General features: G+C 39.4%; 1 protein-coding gene across 1 annotated transcript in view; it reads right to left on the bottom strand.

Annotated features, from left to right (window-relative positions):
* Positions 1-24,283: 24,283 nt before the first annotated feature.
* The window catches only part of PAPOLG (poly(A) polymerase gamma), a gene marked incomplete at its 3' end in the record, with an annotated part of 33,169 nt that continues 32,498 nt past the window's right edge, over positions 24,284-24,954 (bottom strand). Inside the window, exon 9 of the mRNA XM_084625310.1 lies at positions 24,284-24,426. Coding sequence (XP_084481436.1) covers positions 24,284-24,426 — 143 coding nt within the window. The remainder of the gene's footprint in view (positions 24,427-24,954) is intronic.

Here is a 24,954-nt window from a genome sequence, read left to right as displayed (position 1 = left end):
TCAGTGAAGAATTGTTCTGCATAACTGCAGAATGAGTAGATCGTAATGTCACAATAGGTTTTTCCTAGTTTCAGTATTTAGTTATGTCTTAAGTATTTTGGGTAAGAAATTTGTTGCTGTGGGGAAATTTGTTTAACCAGTGAAAACTGGAAGAAGTCCTAAGCCTGTTTCAGAACAAGATTTACAAGAATTAGATTTCATAGCATAAGACATTCCTATCATTTCAGTATCTTGGTAGATATCCTTAATTGTTGAAATTTTATTTTTAAATTAAGATTTGATTTCTTGGGCCTCCATGGGAGGCAGTCTGTATAACTTGGGTAGTGCCCGGCTACGTGTTAAATACCATAAAGCTATTGGCTATAGATGCTGAGCACCAGCATTACAGATGTAGAAAAGAGTGTGTGCTAAACCAGAAAAAAAATAATTGAAGTCCACAAAATGATGTATATCTACACTATTAGGAAAGCAGAAACAATACCAGGACTTTCATACACACACTTCTAACCAGAATGTGGCTCCAGTGACTGAAGTAAACATGTTTACATACATTCAGAAAAATGGTATCACAGGACATTTTTTTTGTATTTTTCAGAACAATTTTTTTCAGCTCAAGACAATGATTATAACACAAGACTTTTAAAAAAACAAGGACTGCTGTTGGAAGGGTGTTCAAAATAAGTAGATCAGTCAGAAGTAGCAAATTTTTAAACTAAAGGCAATGTTTTTAAAAAAAGGACTCAAAAGCCATGATTTTGTAGACAGTGGCTTGTCAGCAGGTGATCTTGGAAAAGCTATAGAGTAATGGAAGTATCTTACAGCATCTGCAGGTCAAAATGCAGACAAAAATTAATAACTGGAAAAATCCCTCCAATTTGGTGACAATAACTCCATATTTTATGTGGGACAGCAACTGCAGTATAAAAGTAAAAATTGCTTATGTGAACCACTAAACAAGTGCATATTATCTTTACCTGAAAAGGCACTGTAGTTACCGGTTAAGGGTCAGTCTGATGGAATGTTTAATGACACGAATGTTATTTGTTGGAACAGGAGAAGATGAATCTGGTAGCTCTTTACTGGCAAGTCTCTACAGTAGAAAAATGGAAACCAAGGGGGAAGGGGAAATTATTTTTAAATATGCATAATGTAAACAGAAGTTGGGTAGAAAGTGAAACTGTTGTTTCAGCAGTAAACAAGACCTACAGATTAACTTCATGACCTACCACACCAAACCAAGCAGTCTAGAATATGCTATTCCCCCCACCATAGTGATTATCTGCCAATTCTCTATTAGAAGTTAGACACTTGCAGGCAAAGTGTCTGCTTTTCACCGTGAAGGCATTTATGCACTAAAATAGTACAGGGGAAGGGGCATTCCCCCCACCCCCGCCTAGTTTTCCCTCAAGAGTTCATCTGAATTAGGCAAAAACCAGCATCAAGTGGCATGTTGCTAGGGTTGCCAGGTCGAAAAGAAACCCTGACAGCTCTGGGGCTGGCAGGCTCCCTACTGGGAAGCTATGCAAAGCCAGGAAGTAGTGACATGTCCCTCAGCTCCTAAGCAGAGGAATGGCCAGGGGAGTTCCACATGTTGCCACCACCCTGAGTTCCAGTTCCACAGCTCCTATTGGCCAGAAACCATGGCCAATGGGAGCTGCAGGGGCAGTGCCTATGGGCAGAGGCAGCATGGCTGCTTGAGGTAAGCACCACCCTGAGCGCACACCACTCACCCACTCCCACACCTTAGTCCCTGCCCCAGCCTTGAGCCCCCTCCTGCACCCATATTACACCCTCCCAGAGCCTGCACCTCCTCCCGTGCCCCAACTGCCTCAGCCCCAGATCAGAACCCCCTCCCACACTCCAAACTCCTTGGCCCCAGCCCAGAGCCCCCTTCTGCACCCTGAACTCCTCATTTCTGGCCCCACCCTAGAGTCACACCCCCACCCACACATCCCAGCCTGGTGAAAACGAACAAATGTGGTAAGAGTCTTAATATTAAATTTCAGACTGCATATCTTGATTGGCCTAGCTTTAGATCAAGAGAGCCTGAAAAAATTAGGTTTCAAAATCTGAAGTGTAATTGCTATAATTGGCTGATATTTTTGAGCATATCCAATTTTTGACATTGAAGTCCTGTATGTGATATGGAGGTTGATTAACTGCTCAGAGCACTCAGTGAAGAATGTGATTGAAGCAGAGCAAAGATTCTAGTGACACTAAGAAGTCTGTTTGGAAAGAAAGGGCCTTTGTCTAGTTTTTTGAAGGGGTTGTGAAGTTTGAATACCTGAGATGGTAGGAGAAAGATGCTTGTGTGTCCAAATGAAGTGTTTTTCAATCTTTGGCTGGATGCCTAAACCTTTTTAAGTAAACATGGCAGTTTGGGACTTCTGTCTGTTTGAGAGCTGCTAAAGCAGCTCTCCAAAATACTACTGCACAGTGTGTAAGCGAGAATCACAGTTACCATATGTTACCACAAGAGTTAAAGAATTATAGTAAATCAACAGAAAAGTACTTGACACTGTCAAATTGCTAGCTTTGTGTGTAAACAAATATTACCTTAATATATACTGGAAATATTCACTAGTTTTGCTTTATCTGTGAACATAAAGACTAGGTAGACTATACCTGTGATCTTGATGTGTCAATAGTTGGAACAGGCATGGATTCCCCTCCTCCAAGGCTATCCTAAAAACCCAAAGTATTTAAGAATAGTGTGCTGAATGCATTGCAATTAAGTTCCTTTATATGAAAAGCACAAATATCAGCTCACAAACAAATGCTTATTAAATGCTGGTTAGATCTATGTTTCTAGTTCCAACTAACAAGAAAGCATTTATGAAACTTTAAAAGCCTCATGACATCTATTCTTTATGTGGAAGGCATTTTGGGTCATTTTATTCTTCTGTAAAGGAGGGCCTACATATGTACCCAAAGATATGAATCACAGGGTGTGCCCCCTCAAGATAACAGTTTTTAGCTAGACTTTTCTTACGTGAGACGTATTCAGACTTTTTTCACAGGAAAAGGGAAGTGTGCTCAAAATTTGAATTTACATAAAACAGACCATTATTTGACATGGTTATTTTACATATAAATCCAGGCTCTGTGAACTTACCTAAGCAGCGCCCAGCTTCTGCCTATAGGTTGGGCTGCCTTTCCTATCAACTTCTTTAAAGAAAAAAATTATGTTTGAAGGAGGCAAGATTTAAATTGTTTATTATAGAAGAGTTAGAAGAGCTGAGCAAGTAATTGCTTTTTTGGTTTACTGGCATTTCTGAAAAAAATATTTGGTTTGAGTCGACTGAAATTCAAAGAAGTTTTTGCCAAACTGAAAGAAAGTCAATAAAAACTTTAGGTGAAACAAAATGTTTAATTTGATCCAAAACAAAAATATTTAATTTCATGGCACTTTTAAAATAAAGCAGCAAAGGAAATGATTCACAAGATGGCCACAGGTAGTGGTGGTACCTCCCTTATACCTTTTATCCCATTGGTCAGGGCACTCAGCTGGGATGTGGGAGACTGGGGTTCAATACCTGCCTCCCCAGACTTGAGTTTCCCACATTGCAGGAAAGTGCCCAAACCACCGGACCATTGCATAATCTGGGTTGGGCGTCTCAATCTCTCCTATTGAAGCTGTTCCCCTTGGTATACAAAAATGTTTGAATAGTCATTGGGAGAGACTGACTACAGCCAGGTGATTAGGGTACTTATCTGGAGGGGGAAGACCCAAGTTCAAGTCCCTGCTCCAATGACTATAAGAGATTGAGAGACCTGTCCCATTATATTCCATAGCCCAGTGACATAATGCAACATGGTCATATAAAAAGGAGGCACCACCTCCTCCCACCATTTTGTGAATGGTGCCTAAGCTAAAAATTTGGCTGAAATCATTGGGCAAATTAGTGTCAAAATTCAAATAGTTTAGAGTTGACCAAAACTGAAATTTTCATCCAATAAGCTATTTGTCCAAAAAATTTCACCTAGTTCTAGTTTTAAGTCTAGAAATAATTCAAATGCTCGGAGAGAACTAAAGTATCAGATTACACTTTAACTTCCCAGCAAATAATTTCTGGGTGTGATGTGTGGAGAAACAGGAAAATGGATGAAGCTTGATAAGAGCTGTAAGTAACAAATGTTTTTCTGTCTAACCGTGATTTTAACTGAAATTTATTCTTAGTCATGTCAAGTGGAATATCTAAGGAATTTTACTTAGTTAAGAGTTAAAGTAGTTTACTCAGGATTTAAAAAAATTAAGACAAATGCTTCAAATTATATTTTTTCCTGTAGATTTCTCTTTACATCATCTTGGATGCTACAATCTTTGAATGCTGAATCCAGTCCAATTTACTAGAGTAGGATACATAGTATCAAAGCCATTTATATGGTTAGAGCTCAGGGACCAAACTATCCTCAGTACAAACTATCCTTGGTACGAGTACAACTTTCATTCAAATCAATAGGAGTTGTGAGAGCATATCTGAGTCTGAACTTGACCTAGCATGAACAGTCCTTATGGAAGAAAGCATTGCTGTTTGACTACAAAACACAAGAACCAGATGAGTTGGCCTATTCTGAGACCCAGTAGGAACTTTCAATTATTTGAGAATTAAAGTTTAAATTTTTGGAAATGTATAAACAAATTCCAAAATGTAGTGTTTTCTAATTGTTTCTTGCCTTTCCACAAAAATGGAGGTAAAGTTAGCAAAAGCTATGTTTTTTCCAGAGAAATGGAATTTATAAAAACAAGTTAGTGCTCTGTCAATGTCAGCTGCTGATTATCTGTCCAGCAGGTTAAGTATCTGCTCCTAAAGGCCACCTGCACCTGAGATATTGTACAAAAAAAAAAATACTACACGATTAACACAAGATTAATCGTAGTACAAAGACATCCTACAACCATTTTTCCAGTGTATTACCCCTTTTTTAAGTATATCAGAAGGCACATGCTGCATCTGTCAACTGCGTAACACTGGATGAATTAACTCAATTTTCTACCATTTTAACCCATCTTTTGTGGTTTAATCATTAACATTTTGTAAGGAAGATTCTGTAGTTTTCTTGGTCTATTACCTGTCACTGCAAATTACACAGATTAACCAGGCCTCTCACGCCACAGAATTTTAGCTAATCCAAGCAACTGACGAACCTTCTAAACAATCAGTTTTACCTATATTTTGTTGTAGTACTACCAACACCTATACCTACTAGAAGTGGTGGGGAAGGGATTATTCACTTCAGCCAACATGTGTAATTAATGCTTCCTGCAATGTCAAGATTTCTCCCATCATTAATTCTATAATCCATATTTAAGATACTTAATAGCAATTATGGAGTGGAAAAGTGCGGGTTTATGCAACTAGACTGCAGAAATGGAATTACTTCCTTACATCACTGCTGCTTGGACCAATGAGGTTTTAAGTTTTGAAGATGACCAGCAAAACATTTGGTTTGTGTTTTTTGATAATTTGACATAGAAAAAGCCCTTTCAGGCCTTTATTTTTTTTCCATGAAAATTAATGTTTTGCTTAGAAACTTGACATAACTAGTTATGTTTATATATTTCCAAAGTTTATACATTTCAAAAGTTGAGGAAAGCTGAGCAATTGAAAGTGGAGGTTACTTACCTGTAACTAGAAGTTTGAGATATGTAGTCATTATCTGTATTCCACTGTGGATGGTGCATACATACCATATGTCCAGAGCCAGAGAAAAATAGCGTCTGTTGGTGCACGCATGTGGCCTGGCTCACCTCATTGCCTCCATCTGAAGGGATGTAGGGTTGGGTGGACAGACTGCCTCTTCAGTTCCTTCTCTACAGCGAATCAGATAAGATCCAAAGCAGAGGGGAAAGAGGACAGGTAGTGGAATATAGATAGTGACCACACATCTAAAAGAACCTCTAGTTACAGGTAAATAACCTCCTTCTCCTCTTTGAATGATGATCCCTATTGTATTCCACTGGGGGTGATTGACAAACAGGACTTAAGTAGGAAAAGGGTGTGAGGATGTAGACAGAGGGCTGAGAGGAGTACTATAGTCCTAAAGGAGGCATAAATAGAAGAGTTCTGCACCAGGGTAAAATGTCTTGCAAACGCCTGAATGGAGGCCCATGTGCCCACTTTACCGATGTCCAGGAGGAGTACCTTCTGAAGAGATGCCATAGTTGTTACTTGTGCTCTGATGGAATGATCTCTTATTCCATCATTGGGGAGAAGGGGGAGGTGGTTTGATAGCAACAGAATTGAATGCCGCCAGAGATCCATTTAGAAATTCTCTGGGTGGAGACTGACTTTCTGCTGTAGTGATGAATAGTCTCAGGGATTTCTTGAGTGGTTTTGTTCTGTGCAGGTAAAAGGGAGCAGAGTTTTCGTTCCTCTGCGGAAGCGTGTGGTTTTGGGAAGAACACAGGTAAGTGAATCAATTGGCTACCGTGAAATTTCAAAACTACTTTAAGGGTGAATTTGGGGTGTAGACACAAAGAAACCCTATCCTTATGGAATATAGTGTAAGGAGAATCTGCCATCATCGCTCCAAGTTCACCAACTTTTCTAGCTGAGGTGATGGCTCCATGGAAAGTGACCTTCATGGAAAGGAGACACATTGTGCAAGAAGCGAAAAGTTCAAAGGGGGGCCTTTGAGTACCAAGAGAACAAATTTTTGGTGCCACTGGGGAGTAGGCTTCTGAATACCTGGGAAGGTTTTTATTAGGGTTTTCCAGAATCTATTGGACAGAGGATGTGCAGAGACCAGGCAGCCCTGAGAAGGTGGCGGGTATGCCCAGATTACCCCATGTGAACTTTCCAGGAGCTGATGGACAAACCTGATGTTTTCAAAGATAGGATATAGTCCAAGATAAGAGAAATATCTGTAGTTTCTGGGAGAATGCCTCTTCTGATGTGCCCAAGAAAAGTGCTTCCATTTAGCTTGGTAACATTTTCTAGTAGAGTCCTTTCTATTATTTGAGAGGAGGTCTCTTATGGTTGTGGAGCATGAACATTATAATGATGATGCCCATCCAAATACCAAATCCTGAGGAGGAGCGGACGTGAATCAGGGTGTCTGATCTTGCTGTTCCACTGGGTCAGGAGCTCAGGAAATGTTGGGAGGATGATTGGTGGTCAAGATAACATGTGTAGGAGGTTGGGAAACCAGAACTGTGTGGAACAGAAGATGGCAATCAGGATAACCCTTTGACATCCCAATATTCACCACTGTCATGTAATTAGGATATGTTTTATATAAAGTAGGTCTTGTGAGGTATTCGAAAAGTCTTGATCTGCCAGATATTAATACCTTGTTGGATTGTGTGTGCTATCATTGTATGTGAAGTTTGGCTATGTATGTGTTACTGAAACATGTGTGAGGTTAAAAACACCCACAAGCAGCCTTTTAGGACTTTTTACTGTTGTACCTAACAATATTAATGACTTATTGAGGAAAGGCACATAAGCCCAAGGATTACCCCAGGAACGGTGTACAAGAAAAACCTCTCAGAGACAGCACTACACCATGGGGACTGTTTGACCCAAGTCACAGCAAAAGAGCTTTCCAGCAAGTGGGAAGATGATGTAAAAGGAGGATAATGACCTCATGAGGGTACCTCACTCTCCCTGCAACAACACACCTGGAAACACCTGAGGGGCAAGTACTGAATGGTAGGAAGTGATGGTCCCAGGCTAGAAAAATCTTCAGCCTGTGTATGAAACCTGGGAAAGCCAAGGAAACTTGTGCCTTAAGAATCTGCCAGCCTATTTATCACTCAGGGTGAGAATTTGCTAATTTATATCCTACCTGTGTTAAGCTCAGTTTGCGTTTATTTGCCAAGGTGATCTGCTTTGATCTGTTTGTTATCCCTTATAATCACTTAAAATCTATCTGGTGTAGTTACTAAACTTGTTTTTGTTCATTCTGAAACTAGTTTGTGGAATTCATAATTGGGGGGAGGGGAGCAAAAAGCTGTGCTTATCTTCCTCCACATTGAGGGAGGGGGTGGGTTCATGAGCTTCTGCTGTACAGATTTCTGTGCAGCGCAAGGCAAAACAATTTTGGGTTTACACTCCAGAGGGAACATGAACTTGAGTGCTGGGCAATTCCTGAGCTGAGTCTTCCTACACAGAGCTGATCTCAGTGGGTGTCTTTCTGCAGCTGGGTGTGGCCCTATCTGTTTGTGTGCTGGAGAAGGCTTGAGGGCCTGGCTCAGCAGGGTAGTGTAAGGGAACCCAGACTGGTGGAACCGGTGGGCTGAGTGGTACCCAAGTACATGAGGTGGCACCCCAGAAAGGGGGGGACACGCAATCTGACAAACCCATTCTCCCTCCTACTGGATTTTGCATAGAACTTGTGGAAGGACCAGTAAAAGAGGGAAGTCATAGTTGAGCTGATCCAACCAAGGAAGAAGCAGAGTGTCTTGGATGACAACCAAGATCATCTCTGGAGCAATATGTGGTGCATTTCCTGTTTTCTTGAGAGGTGAACAGGTCTCTGGTTGGGGTTCCTCAAGAGTGAAAATTCACACAGTACTGCGTTGTGGAGCTCCCACTTGTGGTTGACTGAAATGTCTGCTAAAAGGAGTCTGCAAGCACATTTTGCTTTCCTAGAATGTAGGCTTCCGACAGGATGATTTGATTGGTGATACACCAGTTCCAGAGGTTGACTGCTTCTGTGCACAGGGAGGCGGAACCCACTCCTCATTGCTTGTTGATGAAGACGACAGTGTAATGTTGTCTGACATTATAGGGACCTGGTGAGTGTGGATGAATGAAAGAAGGGACCCTCATGCCTTTCAGACTGTTCAAACTCCAGAATATTGATGCACATCCTGGACTCTTGAGATGTCCAGGTACCTTGAGCTATGTGGTGGTTCATGTGGGCTCCCCAACTCAATAGGGACGCATCTGTAGTAATGGTCCTGTCTGGAGAGGAAGAGAGAAAGAGGAGCCCATGCATACCTGACAAGGATTTGGATTTGTCCACCATAGCAGGGAAGACACTGAGCAGATTGGTTATCATGGGGTTCACTGACTAACATTTTGGGGAGTACACCGATTGCCGTGTTTGAAGGCAATGAAAGTGGAGTCTTGCAAATGGAGTGCTGTAGTTGCATGAGACCATATGACCTAGCAGATAAACACGACTTGACCAGTACTCGAGGCTTGTTTGTGATGTAAACGGAGGGTAGCCCTGGAGTCCAGGGACCGTGATCAGTTTGCCTTCATCTATAAGAGCTTGAAAATGAGCTCTGTCCTACTGCGGAAGGCAGTCAGTAAACCCTGCAAACTTGGCATAAGTCAGGAAATTGTATTTAGCCATTAGTGACTATCCTGAACTGGAGGCTGGATGATGAGAAGACCGTTCTCCCCAGCAGATCCAGGCATTTGCCCTCTTTATCAGCAAGGATAGACCAGGGATGTGACTGTGTAGCCCTTTCAGAAGCAGGATGGACCACCACGGAGTTGAGAGTGGGGTGAGAAAATAAATTTGTTCCTTCAGCATTCCTTCAGTAATAACGCTATTCTGCCCTTTTCAGGGTAGGAGCGCAGCTGGCAGAGGAGCACTAAACTGTTCTAAATGGCTCCAGTATGGCTTCATTAGCAGGGAGAGCTAATATGTTGGGGTCTAGATGCATGGAGGATGTTTAAGAGTTTGTGCTGAGAGTCCTGGATCTCCTGGAGAGGAATCAAACTCTCCAGCAACTCTGTGGAGATGATCTAGGAACTTCCTGAAGTCACTGGGGGAAGAGAGGCGGATGGAGATGTAGGAGTCACCACTTCTTCCAGGAATGAAGATGGCAGTCTTACTAGTTCCAGTGGAACCACCTGATCTATAGCATAATGTTCCTCCTTTGCCAGATCCAGGGGCAGATCTGAGTGTTCCCTTAGAGGGGAGGCAAGAGGTGACTCCCTGGCAGATCAGACAGACTCTGCATGGGACTACTGGTCCCAAGGCCCCCAGTAGGAAGGGTCAGTAGGTGGTCATGGGGGCCCCATGCCAGCAGCTCCAAAGTTAGATGAAGGAGAGGTTGGTCCCAAACTGGTGCAGGTCTCTTGGGTGGTGGTGAACACACAGGGTAGGGGAAGAAAAGTTCATGGGGCGATTCACACTCTCCTGAAGAAGAGAAGTCAGATTCCAGTTCCAGTGGTGGTACTGTTGGTGCCGTTGGAAGGGAGAAGTGTTCTGTGTATGGGATGGGTGATAAACTCCTTCCCGCGGTCAAGTCCCTCAGAGGTGGATCCGACTGGGGCTTCATGGCCTTCTTCATGAGGTATTTGCGGAGACGAAGTTCCTGCCTTTCTCGGGTATGGCTAGGGAACAATTGACAGATACTGCACCTCATCATGATGTGGGCTTTCCCAAGGCAGTACAGACGGAGGTGGTTGTCGCTGACCGAGAGATTGTGGGAAGGAAGCATGGCGTTTGATGCCTGGAGTCCTGGGCCTAAATGGGGTGGTTTTACCCAGGAAACTGATCTATAAAAACACTAAACTGTTAAAGCTGTTTACAAACTAGGTAATTCTTATTTTGTAGGATGTAGCCAAAGCTGTAGACACTGAAGATTCCAACCTGGACCATGCAGTAGTGAGAAGAAACTGGAGAGGTGATCAGTCTGCCCTGCTCTCTATCCCCTCAGACAGAGGCACAGGTGAATCAGAGTGCATGTGTGGACCAACGGACACTACTTTCAAATTCTCCAGCTCTGGATGTATGGTGCGCATGCATAACCCACCATGGAATACAATAGGGACCATTACTCAAAGAAGTAGAAGAAATGTAGACTCTTTAGTCAAACTTCAATGACTAATGAACATTTTGGAGAAAGGCAGGCTTTGGTAAAGATTTCAATACCACCCCTATAATGAAAGGCACTAACAATAGGCATCTAGGTCACTCAGCAAAAAGAAGATAGTCCAGAATTAACAATACTGATTTCTATGGTTAAATCAAGCATAACAGTAGGAACTTTTGGGCCCTCTTTATAAAATCACTAAGCAACAAATAAAGGGCACAAGCCTAGCTTTTTTAAAAAATCCTTTCCAGGTTATTTTTAAATGTTTCATAGAGCTTCAGATTAGATGTTGTTCCTATGAGACAGTTTCTCTCTTCCTAGAGCATCTAATGGTAGGTGTGGTATAGCAATTGTTTCAAACTTTCCAAGAGCCTATAATCAAAGTTTAGGATTTAGTCACTGGATTGCTGGAATGAAACTGTCATGTCAGATCTGAACACTGCATTCTACATACACAAACTTTGAACATTCAAACACTAGGCTAATTCTGACAGCCAGTATTTTCTTTTTAAAGGACAGTATTAAAAATTGAAGTTATTACCTGCAGGGTCTTTTGGAGTTTATCTATATACATCTCTCCAACTCTTTCTCCCTTTGATTCCATATTGAAGTGTGTTTTTACCTTTTCTATATCTTTAAGTCTTTTAGTGCATTCTTCTGAGGAAGGTGAATGAGGTCTTTTAGGTGCAGCATTTTTAGAGTTTAGAGTTGAAATTCCATTTAGGAGCTGTTGTCCCTGTGCAGGAGGTGGTGTAATAAGTCGAGAAATCACATTTCGTCCTACTACTGTAGGTATGGCGCATCCAGTTGGAGGTAGCACTGCTTTTGTTGTACCTGCAATCTCTGTCTCTGCACAAAGAAAAGAGCCTTTAAAGTGTAGTTACATAGAGTTAAGGGTTACATTTTCCTTACTATGTTTGGATACATACTTGAACCAATAACTGGAATGGGCAGTCTTTTAACAGGCACTGATGGCATAGTGACATTCAATGACTTCTCTCTACTGGTAGCAGCACTGGTTCTCTGAAGTACAGTGTTCCTGTTAAATAAACATTGTATATGCTCTTTCACATTTTCGGTAACACAGCTAGTCCATCAACTGTACACTTGTTACCGATCTCCTTGAACTATCCACTGGCTGAAGAAAATGCATATACTGTATATTGAAGACAGTTGATTTCTGGCATAACGTCCCTTTAAATTTTTGCTGCCATTCTATTTATTCATGGTCATTATCCTTCAAAAGTTTGTAGATATACAAGACACTACAATTATTCCATATATTTATTTTGCAGGACCCCAAGAATCAACTTAATTATTGATTAAAAAAATTTAGTATACATGCCACAGCGATTTATATAAAAACTGAAATAAGTAAGAACTGCCAAATAAACTTGTCCACGTTAAAAGTAAAAGTTACCCTTTGCGAGCACTTCACATTGCTACAAGGCACAAGCTTACAAACTACTAACCTTTCTGTTTCTATCAGAGAGTTGTTGTCCAATTTAGAGATCCTGTTTAACAAGGGAGGGGAGCTATATCGTGTTCCTGTGTCTGTGTTCATTGAACCATCCAAAGAGCTGACATCCATCGAAACCCTTTTGGATGAAAGTCCACTAATGTTTCGACCAATGTCTGGTATGCTTTGCTGAAAACAAAGGTTACAAGATATAATCTTTTTTTTAAAAAAAAAAAAAAGATATTCACACATGCAAATATTATGTGAAGGATCAAAACTTCAACGTACCTTCTTTCTTTTCTGTAAAATTTCAGCAGGCAAATAATAATGCAGTTGCTTTTTCTTCACATGAGTTGCTTCAATCTTCATGCCGTCTTTTAGCATATTGATGTTATTTGCCTGCCTATGAACTGTAATATGCAATTACCCAATTTAAAGCCAGAATACATGCAGATTCTAATTCCCTCAACTTAGATTATATTTTTGTAAAATTATGTTCCTGAATGAAGAAGCCAACAGCAGGCCTTCATTAAGTATTTTTACTCTGAACATATCATATTGGAATATTGTCAATAATATGTTGAAGCTCATTTAAACTAAAGCTACAATAACAGCAGGTCACCAGGAGAGTTTCCAAATTCATGACAGTTAATAAAAATGGGAGAACTGTATGCTGGGAAGCCCATTTTACTTTACATTTCATAACCAACTTGGTCCATTTGATATTTGCAGTCGGTCACCATCCTGTAGTCATTTTAACTTTGTTTAAAGATACCTCTTTAAAACAACTGATTACAGGTGTCTGTACTGCTTAAAAAGGTTGCAAACAATGTTGGTGAGTAAGAGGAATGTAGGGTTTGTTTTTTTTAAATCTTAAATTTAATTCCCTCTTTGATTCACTGGACTGAGAAAGTTCAGTTAAGTTTAGGCTCTGCAAACAGTGTTGGGTAATTGATGGATTCAAATACATGTAGTTTGCAGATCAAATAACTCAGCTGTTTAAATACTTAAATCTAAAAATTCAGACAAAAAAGCTTGAGGCAGTTTATTTTGTTTCACTAGCATGACTGCCCAGAAATCGAGGAGACAGGCAAAGCAGAGGTAGAGACAAAATAGGACTGATAATGTAAGTTAAAATTTGGCACATTTTTTTTTATGGTGTCCCTTTAAGAGAGCATCTTCCATTTCCATCTCCTATAAACCAAGTGCAGCAATACCACTCTCCCTGATTTGAAGTTTAATACTGGGCATCACATTTGTGGATATTCAGTCTTAAGAGTTTACTTAGTGGACTTTATATTCTGCATTTGTTTAAGTTAGTTGTTCAGTAGGTTGCCAAGAGCATTGGGGATACTAGAATTAGTTAAAAGATCCCGAGCTTCCATTGATCTTTCACTAAAACCATTAAAATCTAAAAGCAGTGGGACTTGTCTATGCAACATTTATGTACCAATTTAACTATGTACTATTAGGATAAAGGTGCTAATATTGGTACGTTTACGTACAGCTTATTTACCAACATAAGCCCATTTTCATGAGTATAACTGCATCCACACTAGTGGGCTGCACCAATTTAGCTATATTGATTTCAAATCAATAGAAAAGACTAAGGGCTTATTTAAACACAGGGTTTCTGTATCTCCCCTCCTCACTGCCAATCTGATTAGGAAAGCCTGTGCCTCAAGGCAGAGCTTGGGTAAGCAAGGAACAAGCTGTATCATATAAAGCAAATTTCTACTGCGGATGCAGTTATACCCATTTAGGCGTTGAATGATTAACTATACTAGTTAAGTTAAAATGGTACAGTTTGTTTAGCAAGGCCAAACATTTGACTTCAAACTAAATGACTTCAAAGAGGGGTCTGGTAACAGTTTGAGCTACAGAGTTGCGCACAAAAACATCCATAACAGCATAGGTGGCGACTGGGTTGCTCTGCACCAACTGGTAGCCAAGCTGCCGCCTCCTTGCCTCTTTCTCCCCCGCCCCCGAGCGCACCAAGTCTGTTTCTCCCAGCGCTTCCTGCTCCCCTGCCGCCTAACAGTTGTTTAGGACTTTCCAGGAGGGAGAGGGAGGAGCAGGGATGTGGCGCACTCAGGGGAGGAGGCGGGGTAGAGGTGGGGACGTCAAGAACCCACCCGGAAGAGAGGAAGTCAGCGCCCATGCAGAACGCCATCCATAAATGCACTGATATGGGCCAATCGTTATAATAACTTAAATGCAAGAAAAAAATACATAAGTTCACTATTAAAGTTTTAAAGGGAAAAGACGACAGTTGACATTCAAATAAATACATACACTGCAAAGACTTTGTACAAGTATCAGACAGTCCACTCCTAAGTCTGACAAACTAGCATACTGGGCTTCCACACTAACATTTTCAAATGCTTACACATTTGTATGCCAGATTTCTGCAGGCTTCTCAATTGCTTTAGCCCTCAATGACTTTTGCCCCAAGGAACTGTTAGAAGTTACCATATTATCCAAGCACCACTGCCACCTCACCTCACAACTGAAGTTTAACAAGCACTTTTTCATTACCCATCAGATGCCCACATGGAATTTGACTGAACTTCTCAGACAGAATCATAGAACTGGAAGGGACCTCGAGAGGTCATCTAGTCCAGTTGCCTGCACTCAAGGCAATAAGTTCACCATAGCTCCAACAACATACGGAGAAACTAAGCCAAAGAGCCACGAACCAGATTGCTGCATATACACCAAATGCTGTCAAATGATCAAACTAAAGAAAACAACTGAAAAATAAGAGGGTTTTTTTTTATCGTAGCTTTGGGAATTACTTATAACAATACTAAGTAAAATATCATGGAATTAAATTAAATTAACGTTGTCCCTTCAGACCTACACTTCAGTGGTTCCAACACATCAGAAATGAAAGAGAAAGGAAGAGTTTATAACCTGATTCTCAAGGTAGCTAGTAAGAAAAGTTGTGTGTTTGTAACATTAGAATAACTCCGTGCTCAAATCTGGAGAAGAGCATTCATGCCCCTACCAATGTAGAAGTGTCCATGACAATAGGTTTTCAGATGTTCAATCTAGTTTTCAGACTCAGATGGGAGTTAGTTCTGAACTATCAATAGTATAGAAATTTTGGGTTCTAAGTTCTTGGTTGCTACTCTTGACAATTCCTATTACAAGTTACATACAACAAGACTGTTCTCATGGTCTTAAGTATGGGTTCCCAAACTTCATGCCCCTTTTTGACTTCCATACATATGATTCAGAGGCACCTATTTCAAGTCACTGGCACCAGCTTTGCTGCCTTTGGCCTAGCAAGTGCATAGTTAACTTCACTGAGCCAGCTGTGCCCACTATGCCAGAGAAGAGGTTCACACATCTACTGTGCTGCTTAAGTTTTAGGTCTTCCCTCATTACCCACTCTGGTACATGGACAGAATGTGTATTTTAATTGTTTTACAGGTAGCGCTGATGTTACTGATTTTTCTGCCACTAAAAAAAATAAAATAAAAAAATATGATGGATGTAAATAGTGTCATTTTTACAAGTCTAGCAGAACTCTTTAGTGTAAGAGGCTATAGAGTGCTTCAATTCAGGTCTTCACCATGTTCCTCATATGGTTTGTGTATCTGACAAGGAATGCGCCTTCTTACTTATTGTATGGCTATAGCAGGTATACATCCAAGATAGATATCTGTTTTGTGGGCAAAATAGAAAGTTTACTATTTTAAAATTAAGCCTCCACATGCTCTGTGCCTAGACCTTCACCATAACTATCCTGGAGGAGGAAGAGTTTATTGATTATATTAGCTATTTAGATCATCTTGTAAGAGTCAAACTAAAAACCATACTAAGACTAAAGTGAAATATAAGCTTACCTGTATCTGTGAATGATTGTATATCATACGTTAAGTCAATGTTAACACTTTCTGCATTTTCCATTTTCCTAAAAATTATTCCAAGGAACCACATGGATACATAGTTGCTCCTTTAAAAACAATAATAAAAAAAATCACTGATGTGTCTCATTTGTGTGTCAATGTCAGTTCTATTTGGATGTTCCCAATTTAACTTCAGGAACTGGATTAAACAAAATAATCTCCATCATTTACCTGTTCATTATTATAGAGTTGCAGATTAAATCTGCATTTTAGTACTTATGTGTTTTGGTATACTAGTCAGAGGTACAATATTTCACTCATTCTTAAATGTTATGACATGTTCAGATTGCCTTTTCTTGAAGATACACAGCTGTGAAACAATGTTTGATTAGCTTGAAATACCTCCACATGCATTCTTGCAAGATATCTACAATGACTGAAGACTAGCAGATTTCAATTTAATTTTAACAGGGACCAAACTACCACATTCTTAAACTTTAAAAAAAAAAAAGAAAGAAAAGAAAAGAAAAAAACTTAACTTACTCTTTGCAATGTTCCTTGTTGCCAGGGAAAGACTGAGGATTAACATGTGCAAGGTTTATAAATTCATTTCTCTCCAAGTTCCCAACGAGTACACGAATTTTAGATTCAACTAGACCAACCCTAATAAAAACATCAGGTGTTAGGTTAGTTTGGTTTTAATGAATCAGGCACAATACAATAGTTTGAACTACCAGTTAGAATTTAAAAAGCGTAAAATACCAGTCCAATCAACCCAACATGACAGGGAGCTTAGTAGGATTTAAATATAGCAACCCAAGGCTGGATCTCTCAAGATGTATGTTCACTTTAATTAGGACTGGAGGAAGTTCCCTTTAGACAATAAATATTGCTTTACATGATTGAAAACCTCGTGACAAGTTCATGATAACCATTATCCTCTAAAGGAGTTAAATACGGCCCTTACCATTCTAGCCATCAAGGGGTTGTGGGATCAAGATCCTAGGTTGCAAGTTTAACACTGTTTGGTTGGATCGCAGGTAGGCAGAAAAGTCAGTTTGAAGCAAACTATGCTTGGAAAGGTACCTTAGTTTGTAGCTCAAGAGGTCACGGGAGGATTGTGTTTTGAGAACTGCACTTCAGAGCTTTTTAGCTGGAAGAGCAGAGTTCTTGCTAGAGCTAAGTAGAGAAAGATAGTTCTGCTTCTGGAGTATTTAGACATTTTGAAATTTGATCTTGTTCTGATTTGGAAGGTAAGCAAAAAATGCAGAATTCTCTGTAAAAGGGAAAGAAGTGGTATACTTGGGTTCTGTCGGAGCCTCTCCTGGGTCCCATCAGAACCTTGCCTAAATCTAACCAAAATGTTTAGTTTTCACCAACAAACTGTTTTGTTGGCATTTTCCCAATTCGCTCCAGCTGTCTGTCCTTGTGAAAGCGTAGGAAGAATGGTTTCAGAGTAACAGCCGTGTTAGTCTGTATTCGCAAGAAGAAAAGGAGTACTTGTGGCACCTTAGAGACTAACCAATTTATTTGAGCATGAGCTTAGCTGTAGCTCACAAAAGCTCATGCTCAAATAAATTGGTTAGTCTCTAAGGTGCCACAAGTACTCCTTTTCTTTTTGTAGGAAGAATGTCTTCCTATCCAAACCAAGCGCAAAGTCTGTAAGCAGGATAAGGGCAGAATAACCCAAGTTATTCTGGAACACACTTAACATTATGTTGAAGACCTGAACAGTAGCAGTTTTCCTCAGTTACTTAAAGGAATACTGTTAACTTGAAGCCAGTTTAAAAAAAAATTTCTAGTCAATTCCATACATTTCAAAGAATTCAGGTACTGTATTGACCCCTGAACCCACCTGAAAATTGTTTGACTAGGAAAATAAAATTTAAAAACTCCTATGGCAGTGTGGAACAAACAAAAAGAAAGAAAGCCTGTACAGAAAGTGATGTCAAATGACAAACTGACTAATTTCCCCTCTCTCTTTAATACTTCAGCATAACTATTGCATGAACCAGTAAGTTTAAGAAGTCACAAACTGAATTAAATTCATGGTATCAGGTAAAGTGTTAAGGACAAGTTTGGTCTTTTTCTTGTCCTTATGTTCCTTTATTACATAAAGAGTGATTTTAAAGTATATATATTTATTTCCTTGTTGTTAGAATTTGTTATTGTACATAAATAATTGTTTCATCATACATTAGAACTGTAACATAAATTAGATATCAATCATGCTATAATTAAAAATATACATAGATCATGTCAAAAGAAACTCCCTAAGTGTATGGTAATAGTTGTTAGCCAATACATATATGTTAGGCACAGTATACATTACATTAATTGGTATTATGTACACAGTGTTAATAGAATATGTATAGGCATTGGGAAGTTATATTAATTGGATGTATTATACTCTTCCCACAATTCTATTCACCCATGTCAAATATCCCACAACACTGCAAAGCTGAAGTCAGTTTTGGCATTAGAAAATAAGAAGCCTGTCAAAGCCAAAACCAATGGTGTGTCCTAGAGGTAAATCCTAATCTGTTCTAAGTCCAACTGGTTTGGAATGTGGTTTCCAAAACAGAGATAATGAAAGGTACAGAACAACAACATGTTAAGGAACTGGTGGGCTGGATTGTAGGTGACATATAAAGTGCTTTTAAAAAACTTGTAAACAGTCATGATATAAATGGAGGTAATTTTGGAGGTGCTTCTTCAACTCACACTTACTGCATAAGGTGAACATGCTTCAAGGTAAGAATTGCTTCCTGAAAGGTGGGTATGTAATGTCTCCTTTTTATATTGCATTGTTTGTCTATAGGCTATAGATTTTTGGTTAGATTTGGTTATTTGGGCTTGAACATTTTTCAAATTGAACCAAAAATACAGTGAAACAATCAGTTATATTGTTAATCAACACAGCACAAGTTATTATCCTCAGAACAGCCATATTTTACAGATGGATTTTGCCCTTGAGTAGCCATGTGAGACAACTATTAGTTCAGTTAAAACAATATTTTATTGAAACTGTGACAAACATATGTTAACTGCATTTATACAGCGTGTTGTAGGTTACTCCTGCCTGCATTAACACACACACGCACACACACACAAAATGTGCAACAGTTAGGGTTGCTACACTCAGACCTGACTCAAATCCACAAAAACAGAGAAATGGATAAGCCAACTCAACAGTACATGTCCTCTTTTATACCCAGACCCCTTATTACCACAACTACTTACACTACAAACTTAACTCTGTCCCCTACAGATGCCAGCCTTTCATCACCTCTGAGTTATCCCCTCCCAGTGCATCACAACACACAACTAGGACAGGGACATTTGGTAGAGGAGTGTGTGAAGGGAAGGTTGGGGGAGCAGCATCTGTGAGTGAATGAATGAATAGTGCTACGTACTGTACTGTTTCGCTGTGTGTGCATGCGAACATACATACATTTTATAAAGAGAAAGCTCCTGTTCTTTTTTAGTGGATGATCAGACTGCCAAGGAAAACAAGACCCAAATTTCATATCCTTCCTATTAAAATGAGAAAAAGCCAAGGCTGCACAGAAAAATCAAAGGGCCTAAAAAGCAGTTTTGTATCAAAAAGCCACTTTTTAGAGCAGCAGCAGAGATTTATGCTCTATTTTAAAACAGAACCCTAACTATGGAGTTTCTAGCAGGGTGCCCCCATTAACTGTTACATGCAGCCTTAACACAGTTAAGCACTTCATTTCAGAAACAAACAAAAATTAATGCTTAACAGGCTATTGTGACATAATACATAGTTTTGGCCTTAAAAATGTTTGATATTTAATATGATATTGTTTGATTGAAATGAGCACATTTGGGTTGTTAGTTACAGAACAAAGAGGAGGATATTCTGAAATATGTACCCTATTACCTGGTGTTGCTACACATAAGGTAAATAAACGATCATAACCACACTTCATTAGAACAAATAGAAATAGGTTAGAATATAGCAAATGGTGCCAACCACTTTTTTCTTGAATTGCTATTCTGATATAGTGCTCTCACAAGGAGTCCTGCAGATTAGTTTAAAGCTGCTAGTGTTCTGCAGCCTATTAAAAGCTTATTGCTATACAACTGTTTTTGAATCCTGACTGCCTTCAGATCAAACTCCTTTCCAGTCAGTGCTAAAAGCAAAGCTGTTGGCTTATGGCTAATATAGGAAAAAGTCTTTATCACCATGTTGATGTTTAAATTCTCAGCCTCAGAAGTGTGATCCCACATCTAGATTTCAGAGAAATGGTTGATTATTGAAACACAAGTCCCTATAAGAACAAATCATGTAATATGTTGATACTATAACTACTGAAAAGTTATTTTTGAAACTGAAGCTTACTTGTAAACCGCAGCATACACTTACAATTCAGAAGAAAGTAATTAGGAGAAATCTTGCATTTGGAAAGATATGATTTGAAGAGCCAATTTCATAGTAGTGACTATACAGCTGCATAACATAAGAGGACACCACCACCAAACACCCCCCACTTACTTCAGAGTCACCATTACCAATGAAGATTTTCAGACAGGAGCAAGGTTTACCCAGGGCCAAAAAACAAAAACAGAAAAACACTCAAGAACATTTTTCCTTGTATGCTTTCACATATCACTTATGTCCCAATCCTTTATCATCTTTCAAATCCCTCAAACTTCTGCACAGGCCACCAATACTGATCAGCCAAAATTTACCACCACCTATATTAAAAATGGTTAGTTTTATGATTAAATTGGTCACTTGATGCATTATTGCTCTCAACTGTGTGCTTTAATTGCAAGTTACCTGGTGCTGATAGCATGTCTTCCTCTTGCATACTGCCAGTCGGGCAGCACTTAAACTGCAGATATTGTTTAATCTTACTAGTGCTTATCATTGCTTGTGGTGTTTTGAGAAACCACCCCAGAAGGTTGGAGGTTTAACACTTATCTAAGTTTTCCAAGAGAATTATAGAAAGCTGTCATAAATATAAAGGGAGGGGTAACCACCTTTAAATCCCTCCTGGCCAGAGGAAAAACCCTTTCACCTGTAAAGGGTTAAGAAGCTAGGATAACCTTGCTGGCACCTGACCAAAATGACCAATGAGGAGACAAGATACTTTCAAAGCTGGGGGGGGGGGAGAAACAAAGGTTCTCTCTGTCTGTGTGATGCTTTTTCCGGGACCAGAGCAGGAATGCAGGTCAGAACTCCCGTAAAAGGGTTAATAAGCAATCTAGTTAGATATGCATTAGATTCTGTTTTGTGCTGAATGGAATGTATATTCCTGTTTGTGTGTCTTTTTGTCACTTAAAGGTTTTGCCTAGAGGGATTCTCTATGTTTTTAATCTGATTACCCTGTAAGGTATTTACCACCCTGATTTTACAGAGGTGATTCTTTTACTTTTTCTTCAATTAAAATTCTTTTTAAGAATCTGATTGCTTTTTCATTGTTTTTATGATCCACAGGTTTGGGCCTGTGTTCACCTATGCAAATTGGTGAGGATTTTTATCAAGCCTTCCCCAGGAAAGGGGGTGTAGGGTTTGGGAGGATTCGGGGGGGGAGGGGAGGGAAAGACGTTTCTAAGCAGGCTCTTTCCCTGTTATATATTTATTAGACGCTTGGTGGTGGCAGCAATAAAGTCCAGGGGCAAAAGGTAAAATAGTTTGTACCTTGGGGAAGTTTTAACCTAAGCTGGTAAAAATAAGCTTAGGGGGGGTTTCATGCAGATCCCCACATCTGTACCCTAGAGTTCAGAGTGGGGAAGGAACCTTGACAAAAGCTTTTTAACATTTAGCACCTACACCTTTGTGTTCAAATACACTACAGTAGTTAATTCCAAGTTGAATAGTTTTAAACAAAGAAGAGTTTAGTGCTCCACCATTTTCTCCAATACATGAAGAAAATCCAACTCTAAACCATGTTTCAAGTGAAAGAATAAACCCATATTTAAGAATGACTTACCATTCTAAATGATTCTCTTCAGTAGAGGCACTAGCAGTCAACACAATATAATGCCTGAAAAACATTAAAATATTTAGCCTGTCTCTGGGATCAGAAAGTTTAGTTGCCAGACTCAGAATAGAAAACTCACTGCAACAATTCCAAGACTTCTTGACATGAAAAGTCATGGATCATACTTTCCCAGAACTATGAAGAATAAATCTACGCTGGGTAGCTGTGTAACTGAAAACAGATAGAAAGATCACATTCCACTGAACCAAACACATATACATGCAATTTACTCTTGTATTAGTTCATTAATGTATTATTATATCTAACTGCTTAACCACCCATCATCTAGCATTATACTATATTTTAACGAAGGAGCAATCCTAAAACACTAATGCAGTTTGAAAGTTTAATCTCTCCAAACCAATGGAATATTTTAACTCTTCTAGGATGGCTCTTAAAAGAACTCTAGTTACGTAGAACAAGAATGCTTTCTTCCTTTGGGATCGGCACTAATGTGTCTAGGGGTATATCTACACACTTATGGAGATATGTAAAGACATAAATACATACCTGTACATATATACAGTCACCGCATGCCCTGCTAGCGTGGGTATGGCTTATTAGAGTAAGTGTTCTAACACACCTGAAGCCCCAGGGTATACACCCTACATGGCTCCCACACCCATGCAGTGTTTCCCACATCTACACTACTATTTTTAGCTGCATAGTGTCCCCGCTGCTGGAGCCCCTCACTGCCACATGTAGCTACACGTGTAGTGCCTGTACTCTGCATGCCACCATAAGACTAGACAAACTAGGAATTATGCTCTTTAGGGTGAGCTAAGTATGCTTCCTCATATGTTTAGGATAAATTTGGGGTAATGGTTCAGCTATTTCAGCTTAAATGGAAATAAGCCTCTTCCAATTCCCTTTTCTTCAAGCTGTTTTCAAGCCACATTTAGAGGTACTGAAAACATTTCTGCATAGTATAAAAGTTACAGGTTTTCTTACTGAAGAGTAGTGTGCATTTTACTTTTACTGCATTCTAATTCACTAGGTAGAATAGGGATGGGAGAAAATGAAGTCCCTATAAGCAAACAGCAAGTTATGGTAGTTGTACTAACCTGAAATTTTTTTCTTTTTTTAAAATCAGAGAGCAAAAAATTTATTCCAATTGCATTGTAGTTCAAAATATTTCAGACAGACAGACAATGGATTCATACATACTTGTACTTCTGAAAAAAGATCGGGGGTTCAAGGAGTTTTGGCCAGTCTGATTTTCCTTGGAGAATTTCATCTGTGACAGCAAGACCTATTTTTTTTTTTAAAAAAAAAAATTGCTATGTTTGATTTTTGTAGACAGTTAACCTGACCAGGTAAGCATATTAAATTTCTACCCAGATCTTGGATACCAAGTCCTTTGAGATCTATGTATGAAAAAAGCTATATGAAAGCTAGGAATCATCATCATCCTGCGCGGTTAACTAAAGGATAGAACAAATGGGAATTCCTGCCACTACACAGAACTGGGTCACCTACTACTGTAATCTCAATACACTTTGGAAAGTTGACCCTGCATCACCATGCTAGTCCAAACTGATTCCTAGAAATGAGAAACAGAAGAGATGTAGTTCATCTGTTCCATCCTCTTGCCAGTGCCGGATTGGTCCTCACAGCATATAAATGTGTTTTCTTCTAAAGGAAGAAAATTTTTACTTGGCATCTATTTATTTTGGCTCATTTTTAGATCATGTAAAAACTATGGAGAGGTTTGAAATGCATTACCTTGCTTGAACTCCTCTACCATTACTGCTCGTGTTGAAGTAGACACATTATACGTAGAGTTCTGCTGCGGATAGGCTGGCGTGATTATGGGCATTAGATGATATCGGTCAGATGGGTTTACCTATGGCATTAGAATGGTTCCATTAGTGTGTTTAAAGTGATTATAAATTAAGAAAAGAAATCTACATACCCTAGGGTCCCAGACTGGCAAATTTAGATTGCTATCTTCAGGTTGTTTGAGCAACACAGGATTTGGCCATTCCCTGTACAAGAGACCAAAGAATGACTATCACGTATAGTTTTGTCCATGTAAAGTAATTTTTCTTTAAAATTACACAAAATGAAGACAATTTAGCTTAAGTCTAGTTAAGTGTAGAACTAGTTTGACAAGACAATGCTTAGCTAATTTTGGAGGGGGGGGCTATGAGAAGTGTTTAAAAACTTACCATTTTGAAAAAATTAGGAAGAATTTGTGAACAAGAGTAGATGCCAATGCATTTGGATAGAGCTGACATGTTCTTGCTACCAGCATCGCCCAGGAAACACCACCAAGAAATCCCAACACATTGGAATAAATACCACGTCCTAGAATATACACATTTTAAAGTTAGCCTTTATTTTTAAAGTGTGCAAGTACGGTTCTTTCCAAAAACTTAGAGCTCTAGAAAATATTTAACAAAACTGATTACAACCCAATCTTTACAGATTATACTTAATTATATTACGTCTACTTATTCCCATTTAAGTGCCAAAAAAGATATTTGATTCCAGTTTCCCCGTCTCTCAAGGTAAGATATACTGAAGGCCCCATACACATACTTCCAATTTGCAGAACCAGAGGGCTCTTTGGCTGTGCTCATTTTGCACTGATTCTTGCACTGTTCTGGCGGCTGGAGAGGGGAGCCTTTAAAATTTGCCTTCCTTTTCTAGACTTGGGGGCTGATGGGCCTGAACCACATCATATGAATACAGACAAGAGACTGAGCAAAATCCACATATGAAAGTGTTGACAGCACATTTGTAGCTGCTTTAGTCAATGAGCATTTTCATTAGTGTTTTCCAGGCAGCCTTGCTCAGACCCCAGTTATGCCAGGGAAGGAAAGCATTTGTAGC

Source organism: Lepidochelys olivacea (genome assembly GCF_965140295.1).
Source record: "Lepidochelys olivacea isolate rLepOli2 genome assembly, chromosome: 3".
In the NCBI taxonomy this organism is placed as follows: Eukaryota; Metazoa; Chordata; order Testudines; family Cheloniidae; genus Lepidochelys; species Lepidochelys olivacea.
The sequence above is the reverse complement of the archived record's forward strand: the minus strand, read 5'-3'. Positions and strand labels throughout refer to the sequence as shown.